Source organism: Scomber japonicus, chromosome 12 (genome assembly GCF_027409825.1).
Source record: "Scomber japonicus isolate fScoJap1 chromosome 12, fScoJap1.pri, whole genome shotgun sequence".
NCBI classification, from domain to species: domain Eukaryota; kingdom Metazoa; phylum Chordata; class Actinopteri; order Scombriformes; family Scombridae; genus Scomber; species Scomber japonicus.
In genome coordinates, this window is record NC_070589.1 from 33877926 (window position 1) to 33892199 (window position 14274).

A 14274-nucleotide genomic window follows, 5' to 3' on the forward strand; every position below is an offset into this window, starting at 1 on the left:
CTCCAGCAACATAATAGATGGCAGTCATGCACCTCAACGCTGGTTTCAACCCGACAACATGAAAAAGAAGAACAGTCAGCCAGAGAGGAGACCTGCTGGATTTCACTGAGCCGGACCATTACAACAGTGTAAACCAGAATCTGGAGCACCACACTGACAACCCTGTTAAAATGGAACAATCATCCTCTGCTGCCACTGATAAACAGGTCAGTGTTCATGGTAGTCATGTTCTACATCGCATGTAGAGCTGGTACATTAAATATATTTGTTGTTTGCCCCCCCCCATGACCCCATTATATGCAAAGATCTCCTGATATATTCCAGACCCTGATAAATCTATCCGTAAACATTTTCATTTGGGTAGTAATGCTTTATTCCAACTTAACCACTGTGGGTTAGAGCGTTAGGGGTGTGACGATACACTCAACTCACGAGATCGAGACGAGATTTTAACATTTATTTTTAAGAAAACTTCAAATATATGACATGATATTTGAAAATTTACAAAATGGAAATAATGCAGGTGCTTTTTTGAAATGTTTTAACTCATCATCTTGTAATGAATCACTTTAGTTCTACTTTCTAAATATATAATTATCATATGCAGTATGCAGCACTGTTAAAGGTTTCCTCATAGAGATATTTTATTGATAGATAATTTAATTTAAACCATAAATATAATCACAAATACCAAAAAGTACATTATAAAAATAGAAACAATTCTAGTATATAAATATAAATTAAATAAATAAAAAAACACAGAAATAAATGTAAATTGCGTAACTCCTGTATCACATAAATACACAAGTAGAACATACTTATAAATTGTGTTATAGTTTGGTAATGTGACTCATTTTCTTTTTTGCATCATTAGGCTTCCATAGATCAGTGTAGAGACCTGAGACCCCCTCCCCCTCCCCCTCCCAACCCTAACCCTAACACCCCCCGCCCCCACACACACACACACACACACACACACACACACACTCAGTGTAGAGACCTGAGACCCCCTCCCAATCGTAACCCTAACACCCTAACACCTAACCCTCCCCCACTCAGTGTAGAGACCTGAGGTTAACCTGCTCCGCTCCTCATCTCATACTTCTGACTGAGATCTTCTCAGCAGGTTGAAGCTGTAACAAGGTTAATGATCATTAACATTATAAAAAGAAGACATGACGAGCAAATGAGCGATAAGAAGACCGATTGTCTTGGTTTTTGGTGCGGCCCTGAATATTGCTTTGCGAGACAACATTCACTTCAACGAGAAATATTGGCATGTTTCAGTCTCGTGGCACGAGATCTCATCACACCCCTAGTTAGCATCCATAGTAATGATCTAAATGTTGTTAATGGTTTCAGATCACTTGCTCCACCATGTCATCTTACTTACTCTCTTTGTTTGTGTGTTTATCTGTTTCCATAGAAACAAACAGGACCGCACCGTGAAAAAGCCCTCACAACATCACAATGTTTAAAAAGAGCTGACACACGAGAGAAACATCACAGCTGTGACCAATGTGGGAAAGTGTTCACTAGAAAGAGTTATCTAAAAGTCCATGAACGTATTCACACTGGAGAGAAACCGTACAGCTGTGACCAGTGTGGGAAAGCTTTCCCTTTAAAGAGTACTCTAAAACTCCACCAGAATGTTCATCTTGAAAAGAAACCATACTGTTGTGGGCAATGTGGGAAAGCTTTCTCTACAAATACTGCATTAAAAATACACTACCGCATTCACACAGGCGAGAAACCACATAGTTGTGCCCAATGTGGACGGAGTTTCACTCAGGCCATAGATTTAAAAAGACACCAACTTACTCACACTGGAGTGAAGCCGTACATCTGTGTGCAATGTGGGAAAGCTTTTACTCAAGAGAGTGGCCTAACTCGCCATCAACGCGTCCATACTGGAGAGAAACCGTACCAGTGTGACCAGTGTGGGAATTCTTTTGCTTGCGACAGTCATTTAAAACGCCACCAACGCATTCACACTGGAGAGAAACCGTACCAGTGTGACCAGTGTGGGAATTCTTTTGCTATAGACGAATATTTAAAACGCCACCAACACATTCACACTGGAGAGAAACCACACAAGTGTGACCAGTGTGGGAAGGCTTTTTCCAGAGATGTTGATCTAAAAAGCCACCAACGCATTCACACTGGAGAGAAGCCGTACAGTTGTGCACAATGTGGGAAAGCTTTCACTACAAAAAGTTATCTAACGAATCACCAACGCATTCACACTGGAGAGAAGCCGTACAGTTGTGCACAATGTGGGAAAGCTTTCACTACAAAAAGTGATCTAACGAGACACCATCGCACCCACGCAGGAGCGAGGCCGTACATCTGTGACCTGTGTGGGAAAAAGCTCAGTACCAATAACTCTCTACAAAACCACCGACGCACTCACACTGGAGAGAAGCCTTACTGGTGTGAGCAGTGTGGGAAAACCTTCATTACAAGCACTAATCTACAGATCCACCGACGCAGTCACTCAGCATCGCATTGAACATGTTTTGGAGGCAGGTTAGCAGCCTCCTCTCCATGCCTTAATATCACTGTTTTATCCTGAGCTCCTCCACAAACGTAGGGCTAATTACAGTCATTTTAAATCAGGGCTTGTTACTGTGGCTGCAAATACATACTCACTTTTTCTTACACTGTGAAGTCATAAGGCAAGAGAACGAGATCCAATTTCTCACTGATTCACCCTGTTTTTAAAGGTGCAGTGTGTAGATTTCAGTAGCATCCAAAAGACCTGGGTTGAATTGTTTGATTTTCATTAATGTAGAATCACCTGAAAAGTTATAATCATGTTTTTACAGCTTCTATAATCGTTTTTTGTAATATAAGAATTTGTGTTTGTATCTCGGCTGATCTGTTTGTGTCACAGGGAGAGCTTGGTTTCCACTCAGTAGATAGTAATGAGTATAAATATGAATATTTGGTTGAATTTAAACATTACATCAAAGTCCTGAACTCCATGACCTAATTACTTCATAGAGGCCTGTTTAATATCATACAGTGCTGCTAAAAAAATCAGTTTGAGCCATTCTGCTCTGTTAAAAGCATTCATTCTATTTTACTTTAATGGTTTTTATTGTGTTTATGTTTTTATGCTTTTATCATTTACTTTTTATTTTTTCTGTTTTACATAAATGTGATATTGTCTTGTACAGATTTACTTTATCCACACTATCAGATGGTTTCACCCAGAATCTCAATGATGTAAAAGGAACATAATAAACGATCTCCTTCTTGATGTGTATCAGAATAATGACAGTTTGATTGTACATTTCATTATGAATTTACAAAATGGTGAGAACAAAATAATTACAACCAAGGAAGTTTTGCTATTTTCTATTTAATATGCCAAAGAGGAAGAGAAACAACAGCACACAAAACAGCAGTGAGGGTAAAAAACATCATCATGTTGATACATAGTGATTCGTAGTAAAACATGCAGGAAAAATACTATTTAAAGAAACTCAAAACAGTATAATACAGTATAGTACAAAAGATGAAAAAATATTCAATAAGTGTTGACAATCTCAGTTTGATTGACAGCTGATCTCTGTGTTGTTCATGGAGACAAAAACATGAACAATTACAACTTGTGTCGTGTGTCTACCTCAGTTTAAAGAACTCAGCTTTGTCTCCATCAAAATAAAGACAAAGTCCAGCATAGAGAGGCTGAGGGAATGGGATCTGGACTCTGTGGAGGAGAGTCATGATTTCAGAGACGCTGTAGAAGGACAGAATACCTGCACTGTGATCCAGGTATACTCCAACTCTGGAGGAAACAGGACCTGAGACGGGAGAAAATTTTCCGTTTGACCAAAACTCATAACCGCTCCTGTGACATTTAAAACAACAAGATTTGTTATTAAATCCAAATCTACATTGTTTTGAGCTTCCTGCTCTCTTGATATTCTTGTATGCGACTGCTATATCAACTCCTTCCCCGCTCCACTCCACCTCCCAGTAACAACGTCCAAGCAGACTCTCTTTGCTCAGCATCTGAACCCAATGAGTGAATCGGTCTGTGTGACTAGGATAAGACTGTGTTCGGCTTGTTACTTCTGCTTTTCTGTTCCCTTCAGATAATAACAGTTCTGTGTTTGCTGTGTTTGGATCCAGAGTGATTTCACGTGAATATTTTAAGAAGTCAACTCTGGTCTTGGGCTTGGTTTCTGACAGTAAAACATTCACTTCAGCCACTCTCAGTGACTTGTCTGCCGATTCCTCCTTCAGGATGTTGTGTAGTTTATCTCTGAGCTCTGACACAGATGCTTTTATTTCCTCAAAGTATCTCAGAAGACGCATATCAATGCCGAATGAGTCTGTAGGTTCACCGAGTTGTGACATTGAGGGGTAGTTGTGTAAAAACTGGTTGTGATCCTCTGTGTGTGAGAGCTGCTTCAGTTCAGCGTCTTTCCTCTTCAGCTCAGTGATCTCCTGCTGCAGCTTCTCCTGAAACTCTTTGACTCGACTCACTTCAGTTTCCTGCTGGGATATGATCTGCTGCTTCACTTCAGAGCTTCTTTTCTGGAGGAGACGGATCAGCTCATTGAAGATCTTCTCAGTGTCCTCCACTGCTTTATCAGCAGAGCGACTGACAGCCTGAATCTCCTGTTGAAGCAGCTTCACATCTCCCTCACTGTCCTGGATTCTCTGCTGGATATTTAGTCGACTCACCTCGAGCTCTCTCTGCCTCTCAGTCCTTTCTGCTGCAGCTGAGACTGTGTCGTGGCCTTTATGTTCATTTACAGAGCAGAGATAACAGATTATCTGCTGATCAGTACGGCAGAACATCTTCATCACCTCATCATGAAGAGAACAGATGTTCTCTTGGAGCTTCTTGGAGGGCTCCACCAGCTTGTGTTTCTTTAATGCAAGTGCATCATAATGAGGCTGGAGGTGATTTTCACAGTAAGAGGCCAGACAAGTCAGACAGGACTTGAAGGCTTTCCTCTTCCTCCCAGTGCAGACATCACAGGCCACATCTTCAGGTCCAGCATAGCAGTGATCAGCAGCAGCAGCTTGGGGTCCAGTCTTCTTCAGCTGCTCCACCAAAGCTGCAAACATGGTGTTTTTCTTCAAGACAGGCCTCCGTTTGAAAGTCTGTTTGCACTGAGGGCAACTGCAGATCTTCCTCCGATCTTCTCCATGCCAGTGTAATTTAATACAGTTCATACAGTAGCTGTGTCCACAAGGAATAGTCACTGGGTCCTTCAGTAGATCCAGGCAGATTGAACACGTAAAGGTCTCTCTGTACAGCAAAACTCCTTTCTGCTCCATCTCTCCTCGTGGCAATGAATGTGTGAGTTTCACTTTCTCTGCACAAATATAAGTCTGAGAACAAACCTGTGTTCCCTTTGTTCCTTTTCAAGTGCTGATCTTCACTGAATGGGGCTTGTCAGCTCTTACATTACCATGTGTTGGTCAAACCCATTTCACTCTGATGGTCAATGAAGGGGAGGGAACAGGGAAATATCTGCATAAAGTGGAGAGAGAAAATTGATAGAGTGAAGAGAATACTGTTTATAACATGGACATATAAAGTGTATAATCTAAAAATTATGTTGTAACACCAAAAAAAGTGAACACTAATCCCTTGAAATGAGCACCATATAAACTTCTGAAGACTTTGCAAGGGGCTGTTCCACAGATAAGTATAAAGAAAGAAAACTCAAAGAGATGTGGATTATCTATCTATCTATCTATCTATCTATCTAATCAGTCTGTAAGACTTAGTAAGTGCTGTGCTGTGGTTTCTGGAAAAGTGGGAATAACAAAAGAGTGAGAATAACCAACTTTTGTTGGCTAATGAGCATATTTGCAAATGCATTCGATGGAAAGTCCACAGCTATTGAATGTTAATTTGTTGTCTGGTGGTGTTTATGTGAGTAGTATTGTAATGTTGAACAGTGATGATGGCTTACTACACAGCTCATTCATAAGTATTGTGTTGTCAAGTGGTGTTTATGTGGGATGTATTGTAATGTTGAACAATGCTGATAGCGAAGTAGAGTGTCGAATTTGAATAGAGCAAGAGTGATCTCTGAATTCATGGCTGGATGGCAGTTGGATTGTACAATATGTGGAATGAACAAATTGTTTTATATCTTTAAAAAAGCGTCATTTACCACCAGAAAGTATGGTTCCCAGAAAGCTTTTCCATGGCTGTGGTTCTGGACATACGTTTTCATTTTGTTGAGGTACTAAGGGAGAGTCACCATCGAAAACCATGTAAATGCTCTTCTTGTTCTGAGGTACTCACAGCACAGAATTTTCTTCACCTCCTATAGCAGCTGCATTATTGAGAATGACATGTTGTCCTCCCATGAAGTCTGACCTGCCCAGTTCAACCTGCAAATCACTCTCATGCATCCGTCTGAATTGCCCTGACCAAGGATTAATTAGGGTTGACTGACCTGGTCGGAATTTCACAAAAAAACATTGAACCTTATTCACCTCACCCAGACTTGACTGACAAACAGTTGTCTGTTCTGAACATGAACTCTGTACTTTGTGATGTTTGATGAATTTTATTTATATAATGAGCTCCTTTTAGGTCAATGTATCCAAGACGTAGCAGAGACAGAAATGATTACAGCAACATACATACATACATACAATTTAAAGAGAATGCAAACTATTAAGACAACATATTGAACCTTCAGGTTGGTGTGTGAGGACATTTTGTGTCTCTGATTGTTTGACATATCAGCAATTACATAGATAACCTTTAAACAAGACACATTTTGACAGTCATATCCAACTAACAGAGATAGAAAGTTAATGTCAAGTACAAAGGGATATTTGCGTCAAGAAGCTTAATTGGGTTCAAGTTACCGGTGGGATGTGGCTTAAGAAGAAACTTCATGAACTGTTGAGTAATAAATACGATTTTGAGTTTCTTGGGATGTTCCAGTGTGTTTTAATTTTCACATAGAGTCTAAAAACTAAATATATTCAAACCTGTTCAGCAAAATGTTCAAAACAACTTTCAATACTCTCACTCTTTAGAAAAATGAAATAAAACTGTAACATCACAAAGGATACTAAAACAATTTAACAGCTATTTTAAAGTAAATATATGAGAGCAAAGATGTAATTAAACAAACTGAACTTCACCCAGCTTTGCTTATTGCTTTACTTTTGCTGAAAACAGCCCCAAGGTGGAGGAGGCTCTCAAGATGCAAAATAATCTGTTGTAACATTGTGACATTTCAGTCAAAAGACCATCGTTAGTACAATTTACAGACCACATTATCATAAAGACATGAATGTTAATAGACCATCAAAGTAAAAGCAATGTCCAATCAGGAGGACAGAGGTAAGAGGGAAAAGCTGTATTTTCTTTCTGAATCTGAAGAGATTTTCAGCCAACAATGCTCTCATTTAAATTACACATAGAACTGTAAGTGGACAGGAGGTGGGGCACACAGTAAGCTGCTGTGGAATAGCAGAAGGAAATGCAATCATACCTTTGATGCCTTTTTATTAAAGCTATCATTTATTATTTTCATTATTATTAGATTCATTATTTATTGACATAATTATGTAAGTTAGCCCAGATAATAATATCTCATGATACATTCTCCGGTAGAGTGGTGGTATGCATTTGAATAATGAAAGTTATATAAGAAGGAAAACATTACTTCTAGAATATTTAAGATAAACAATATTGATGAATAGAATTTGAGACATATTAGTATTCTTTATTTATCTATTTATTGTCATGAAGCTAATTGTTTCTTAGTTTGGTGGAAACATTGGAGGAAAAACAATTTATATACATACGGGCATTTCTGCTTTATGTTGTGATATTTATTGTTTAATGTTTAATTTATTTATGCTGAATTAGCAGAAGTAACGGTAGTAGTAGTTTATAGTAGTAGTGGTAGTAGTAGTAGTAACAGTAGTAGTAGTACACATTTAACATCAGTAGGTGGCGGTAATGTTCAGGAAAACCAACCTCCATAAAAAGAAGAAGACAGGAAGTCTCAGTTCCCTTTAAGACCATTCGTCCCGTTTGGAGTCAAGACTCTTCAGTTGTTGCTAGTACACGAGCTCATTTCTCAGATTCAGGATCAGGACTGCAGGTAAAGTGAACTTTTGTGTTACATTAAAAACCGAACTGCGCCCGAGCGAACTCCGAGGCACTTACTGAGCTGACGCTAACTTGTTATATTGATGTTTTCACACTGCGGGTTTTCTTTAGGTCTCTAAAAGTTCCTTAAAACATGAGAACATATGTTGTTAATGATCGTTAGTTACAGTCCTGTGTTTCATTTATTGTGTTTAGTTTTAGTTGTGTAAAGTTACTGCTGCTATCAAATATTTCTTCATTTTCATTCAAAATAAATAATATATCTATAGTAAAACGGTAACATATGAAAATATGGAGAAAACTTATCACTATCCAGATTACTTTGTAAGAGTACCGACTGTTGCTGTTTTTTTGTGTCATTCATGATAGTAACCTGATTATCATGTCAAATAATTTGAACTGTTTATCAGATGAAAGACATTCACTTCATTATCAGTGGTGGAAGTACTTCGATTAGTTAAAGTCCTGTATGAAAAATCCTCCTACAATAAAAGTGAATATGTATTATGAGTGATGTAGTATGCAGTATTACAGTAAAAGTACTGCAGTATTATAGTGATGTAGTATGCAGTATTACAGTAAAAGTACTGCAGTATTACAGTAAAAGTACTGCAGTATTATAGTGATGCAGTATGCAGTATTACAGTAAAAGTACTGCAGTATTATAGTGATGTAGTATGTTGACCGTCATGAATTGAAAGACACATTCTGACTGTCTCCTGAAACCACACAGAGCATGAAAGTGAGACAATGAGTGTTAAAAACTTAAAGAAGAACATCTTAGTAAATAGTGTTGTTTAAACAATATCAATTACTCATATCATTATCAATGACCTAAAGAGACCTCCACTGTAACAGCTTTTACAGCGATTATAGATAAATGTGTATTTGAAGAACTTTGATTATACACATTTTGGTATGAAAATGTTTATTTAATGTGAGAAAGTGTTACACTGATGTTATGCTTACATTTTGGTGATAATCAATTATCTATCATGGAATAAGTAGAATAACAATGTGTTGATCATATTAATCCTCTTCAGGTTTGAATGAATCAAGCTGATATCATATTAATGCCAGAATAATACATCCTGTGTTGTGTGTTTATAGATTATAGTATGCATTTAATAATCAGGATTAAATACTGAATGAATGATGATGATGAAAAGTTTCATGATAAAAAGCTGGAAACTACATCCTCAGAGTAGCTGTGATGAATCTGATTGGTTGACACAGGAAGCCCTCCCCAGGGGAGGCTTTTGTCCATCTGTGTGTGTGTGTGTGTGTGTGTGTGTGTGTGTGTGTGTGTGTGTGTGTGTGTGTGTGTGTGTGTGTGTGTGTGTGTGTGTGTGTGTGTGTGTGTGTGTGTGTGTGTGGCGAACACTCTGGCTGATCCACAGGGGGGGCAGAGTCAGTCTGAATGGAATGCTTTGATCTAATTGAGGTCGTAAATGATAATTCACTTCAGTATGAATGAGCCGGCTTGTCTTCCCTCACCCCCCCCCCCCCTTTCCTGTCATGAGGTTCACCCCTTGGGGAAGAGGCATGAAAAATGACGTTTGTTCCCCCAAATGAACTTTTCCGGTGGAGTGCAGACCCTGGAGGTCTCTGTGCCTAGTCTCATGAGAGGCTTGTGATCCACATGTTAAACCCATTCTGTCTTCTTTGAAGCAAAACATGAACATTTGTTACTTAAGGAAATATTCCTTTGTCTTCACCTCCAAACAGGCACGTGCACATATAGGGCCCTAGGGGTGCTTGAGCCCCTGCCCTTTTTGCCTCGTATTAAAAAGTGCCCTGTGTGTGTGTGTTGTGGTGTGTGTGTGTGTGTGTGTGTGTGTGTGTGTGTGTGTGTGTGTGTGTGTGTGTGTGTGTGTGTGTTTTTTTTTTTTTTTTTTTTAAATAACATTAATTCATTCCTGTTATACGGGGTTGTTGTGTGTGTTTTGAGCCTGCTGAGAGAGAGAGAGAGAGAGAGAGAGAGAGAGAGAGAGAGAGAGAGAGAGAGAGAGAGAGAGAGAGAGAGAGAGAGAGAGAGAGAGAGAGAGAGAGAGAGAGAGAGAGAGAGAGAGAGAGAGAGAGAGAGAGAGAGAGAGAGAGAGAGAGAGAGAGAGAGAGTGAGAGAGAGGTTTCAATAAATAGTCTGTTAGTATTATTGAAAAACTGTGTGCAAGTTATTTCTGGTGTGAATAAATGTTCGGTTCCCTGACGCCTAGAATTCATGAACCTAAAGATATTTGACTGATTCAGTAAACTGACTTTAATTAAGTCTACTAAATTGAGTTATGGTATTTAATTGTGTCTAATTACATAATCATAACTTCTGGATCTTGCGTCCGGTGCAGGCGGGGAGTACCTATCCTCTGAAAAGAAGCAATGTGGAAGTAACTTAGAGCTGCATTCTATCAAAAGGCCACCAGGGGGCGACCGTCTCTATACAAGTCAATGGAGAATTCACCAACTTCTCACTTGATTTCTAACCTCAGTAAACGTTTTCAAAATGTGTTTATGGTCTCAATCGCTAGTTTAAAGCCTTCTTCAATGCAGTATGATGTTCATTTGGGACATTTTGGCCTCCTTGATTTTATATTTGACGATAAAGCAGGCTACGTGGCTACGTTGTGATCGACAGGGTGATTGACCAATGTCCTTGAGATCCAGCCCTCGCAACCAATCGCAGCCTCCCCGCTCCGCCGTTAGTCCCGCCCATACTTCCGTCCATGACTCCGCCTCATGCCCATATAAGTAGAATCCGTGTTCTTTTTTTCCCAGCATGCACCTGAAATTTTCAAGATGGCGCTGCCTAGATTCGAAACTATTGGCTTCCGAGCAGCAGTCCACAAACCAATGGGTGACGTCACGGATGTTACGTCCATTTCTTATATACAGTCTATGGTCCAGTGGTGCCCCTGATAACGAGTGTTTATTCAAATTCCGCTACTTGTGTGTGTGTGTGTGTGTGTGTGTGTGTGTGTGTGTGTGTGTGTGTGTGTGTGTGTGTGTGTGTGTGTGTGTGTGTGTGTGTGTGTGTGTGTGTGTGTGTGTGTGTGTGTGTGTGTTTCTTAACTTTTTCTTGTGTTTTTAAGGGAGTTGATAACTCCGGTCTGGTCTACACTCCAGCAACATAATAGATGGCAGTCATGCACCTCAACGCTGGTTTCAACCCGACAACATGAAAAAGAAGAACAGTCAGCCAGAGAGGAGACCTGCTGGATTTCACTGAGCCGGACCATTACAACAGTGTAAACCAGAATCTGGAGCACCACACTGACAACCCTGTTAAAATGGAACAATCATCCTCTGCTGCCACTGATAAACAGGTCAGTGTTCATGGTAGTCATGTTCTACATCGCATGTAGAGCTGGTACATTGAATATATTTGTTGTTTGGCGCCCCCCCCATGACCCCATTGTATGCAAAGATCTCCTGATATATTCCAGACCCTGATAAATCTATCCGTAAACATTTTCATTTGGGTAGTAATGCTTTATTCCAACTTAACCACTGTGGGTTAGAGCGTTAGGGGTGTGACGATACACTCAACTCACGAGATCGAGACGAGATTTTAACATTTATTTTTAAGAAAACTTCAAATATATGACATGATATTTGAAAATTTACAAAATGGAAATAATGCAGGTGCTTTTTGAAATGTTTTAACTCATCATATTGTAATGAATCACTTTAGTTCTACTTTCTAAATATATAATTATCATATTCAGTATGCAGCACTGTTAAAGGTTTCCTCATAGAGATATTTTATTGATAGATAATTTAATTTAAACCATAAATATAATCACAAATACCAAAAAGTACATTATAAAAATAGAAACAATTCTAGTATATAAATATAAATTAAATAAATAAAAAAACACAGAAATAAATGTAAATTGCATAACTCCTGTATCACATAAATACACAAGTAGAACATTCTTATAAATTGTGTTATAGTTTGGTAATGTGACTCATTTTCTTTTTTGCATCATTAGGCTTCTATAGCTCAGTCTAGAGACCTGAGACCCCCTCCCAATCCTAACCCTAACACCCCCCCCCCCCCCCCCACACACACACACACTCGGTGTAGAGACCTTAGGTTAACCTGCTCCGCTCCTCATCTCATACTTCTGACTGAGATCTTCTCAGCAGGTAGAAGCTGTAACAAGGTTAATGATCATTAACATTATAAAAAGAAGACATGACGAGCAAATGAACGATAAGAAGACCGATTGTCTTGGTTTTTGGTGCGGCCCTGAATATTGCTTTGCGAGACAACATTCAGTTCAATGAGAAATATTGGCATGTTTCAGTCTTGTGGCATGAGATCTCATCACACCCCTAGTTAGCATCCATAGTAATGATCTAAATGTTGTTAATGCTTTCAGATCACTTGCTCCACCATGTCATCTTACTTAATCTCTTTGTTTGTGTGTTTGTCTGTTTCCATAGAAACTAACAGGACCGCACTGTGAAAAAGCCCTCACAACATCACAATGTTTAAAAAGAGCTGACACACGAGAGGAACATCACAGCTGTGACCAATGTGGGAAAGTGTTCACTAGAAAGAGTTATCTAAAAGTCCATGAACGTATTCACACTGGAGAGAAACCGTACAGCTGTGACCAGTGTGGGAAAGCTTTCCGTTTAAAGAGTACTCTAAAACTCCACCAGTATGTTCATCTTGAAAATAAACCGTACAGCTGTGACCAATGTGGACGGGGTTTCAATCAGGCCATAGAATTAAAAAGACACCAACTTACTCACACCGGAGAGAAGCCGTACATCTGTGGGCAATGTGGGAAAACATTTACTAGAAAGTGTCACCTAACTCGCCACCAACGCATCCACAGTGGAGAGAAACCGTACCAGTGTGACCAGTGTGGGAATTCTTTTGCTAGAGACAGTCATTTAAAACGCCACCAATACATTCACACTGGAGAGAAACCGTTCAGCTGTGACCAATGTGGACTAGCTTGCATTGATGAATTTCTTTTAAAAGTGCATCAACGCGTTCACACTGGAGAGAAACCACACAAGTGTGACCAGTGTGGGAAGGCTTTTTCCAGAGATGCTGATCTAAAAAGCCACCAACGCATTCACACTGGAGAGAAGCCGTACAGTTGTGCACAATGTGGGAAAGCTTTCACTACAAAAAGTAATCTAACGAATCACCAACGCACCCACGCAGGAGCGAGGCCGTACATCTGTGACCTATGTGGGAAAAAGTTCAGTGCCAATAAGTCTCTACAAGTCCACCAACGCATTCACACTGGAGAGAAACCGTTCAGCTGTGACCAATGTGGACTAGCTTTCATCGATGAACGTAATTTAAAAATGCATCAACGCGTCCACACTGGAGAGAAACCACACAAGTGTGACCAGTGTGGGAAGGCTTTTTCCAGAAATGTTGATCTAAAAAGCCACCAGCGCATTCACACTGGAGAGAAACCGTACCAGTGTGACCAGTGTGGGAATTCTTTTGCTAGAGACAGTGATTTAAAACGCCACCAACGCATTCACACTGGAGAGAAACCGTTCAGCTGTGACCAATGTGGACTAGCTTTCATCGCTGAACGTAATTTTAAAATGCATCAACGCGTCCACACTGGAGAGAAACCACACAAGTGTGACCAGTGTGGGAAGGCTTTTTCCAGAGATGCTGATCTAAAAAGCCACCAGCGCATTCACACTGGAGAGAAGCCGTACAGTTGTGCACACTGTGGGAAAGCTTTCACTACAAAAAGTAATCTAACGAGACACCATCGCACCCACGCAGGAGCGAGGCCGTACATGTGTGACCTATGTGGGAAAAAGCTCAGTACCAATAAGTCTCTACAACTCCACCGACGCACTCACACTGGAGAGAAGCCTTATTGGTGTGAGCAGTGTGGGAAAACCTTCATTACAAGCAGTCATCTACAGATCCACCGACGCAGTCACTCAGCATCGCATTGAACATGTTTTGGAGGCAGGTTAGCAGCCTCCTCTCCATGCCTTAATATCACTGTTTTATCCTGAGCTCCTCCACAAACGTAGGGCTAATTACAGTCATTTTAAATCAGGGCTTGTTACTGTGGCTGCAAATACATACTCACTTTTTCTTACACTGTGAAGTCATAAGGCAACAGAACGAGATCCAATTTCTCACTGATTCA

The 14274-nt window shown here is 39.9% G+C and overlaps 2 protein-coding genes across 2 annotated transcripts; one reads left to right on the top strand and one right to left on the bottom strand.

Moving 5' to 3' along the window:
* The first annotated feature begins 170 nt into the window (after positions 1-170).
* Positions 171-14074, top strand: LOC128369814 (zinc finger protein 260-like). Its single transcript, XM_053330890.1, has 5 exons — positions 171-206; positions 1427-1781; positions 1866-2433; positions 12652-12791; positions 13128-14074. The coding sequence occupies exons 1-5, from the start codon at positions 171-173 to the stop codon at positions 14072-14074; spliced, it is 2046 nt and encodes a 681-aa protein (XP_053186865.1).
* Positions 3631-5304, bottom strand: LOC128369107 (tripartite motif-containing protein 16-like). The gene has a single exon (XM_053330072.1). The coding sequence runs from the start codon at positions 5302-5304 to the stop codon at positions 3631-3633; it is 1674 nt and encodes a 557-aa protein (XP_053186047.1).
* Positions 14075-14274: the final 200 nt, after the last annotated feature.

What these genes read in the sequence shown, in the direction of transcription:
- LOC128369814 (XM_053330890.1), top strand. Translation starts at nt 171, where the DNA reads ATGGAACAATCATCCTCTGCTGCCACTGATAAACAG. An exon ending in CTGCTGCCACTGATAAACAG is followed by an intron (nt 207 to 1,426) that starts GTCAGTGTTCAT and finishes CTGTTTCCATAG; the next exon opens with AAACAAACAGGACCGCACCG. An exon ending in ACTGGAGAGAAGCCTTACTG is followed by an intron (nt 2,434 to 12,651) that starts GTGTGAGCAGTG and finishes GGAACATCACAG; the next exon opens with CTGTGACCAATGTGGGAAAG.
- LOC128369107 (XM_053330072.1), bottom strand. Translation starts at nt 5,304, where the DNA reads ATGGAGCAGAAAGGAGTTTTGCTGTACAGAGAGACCTTTACGTGTTCA.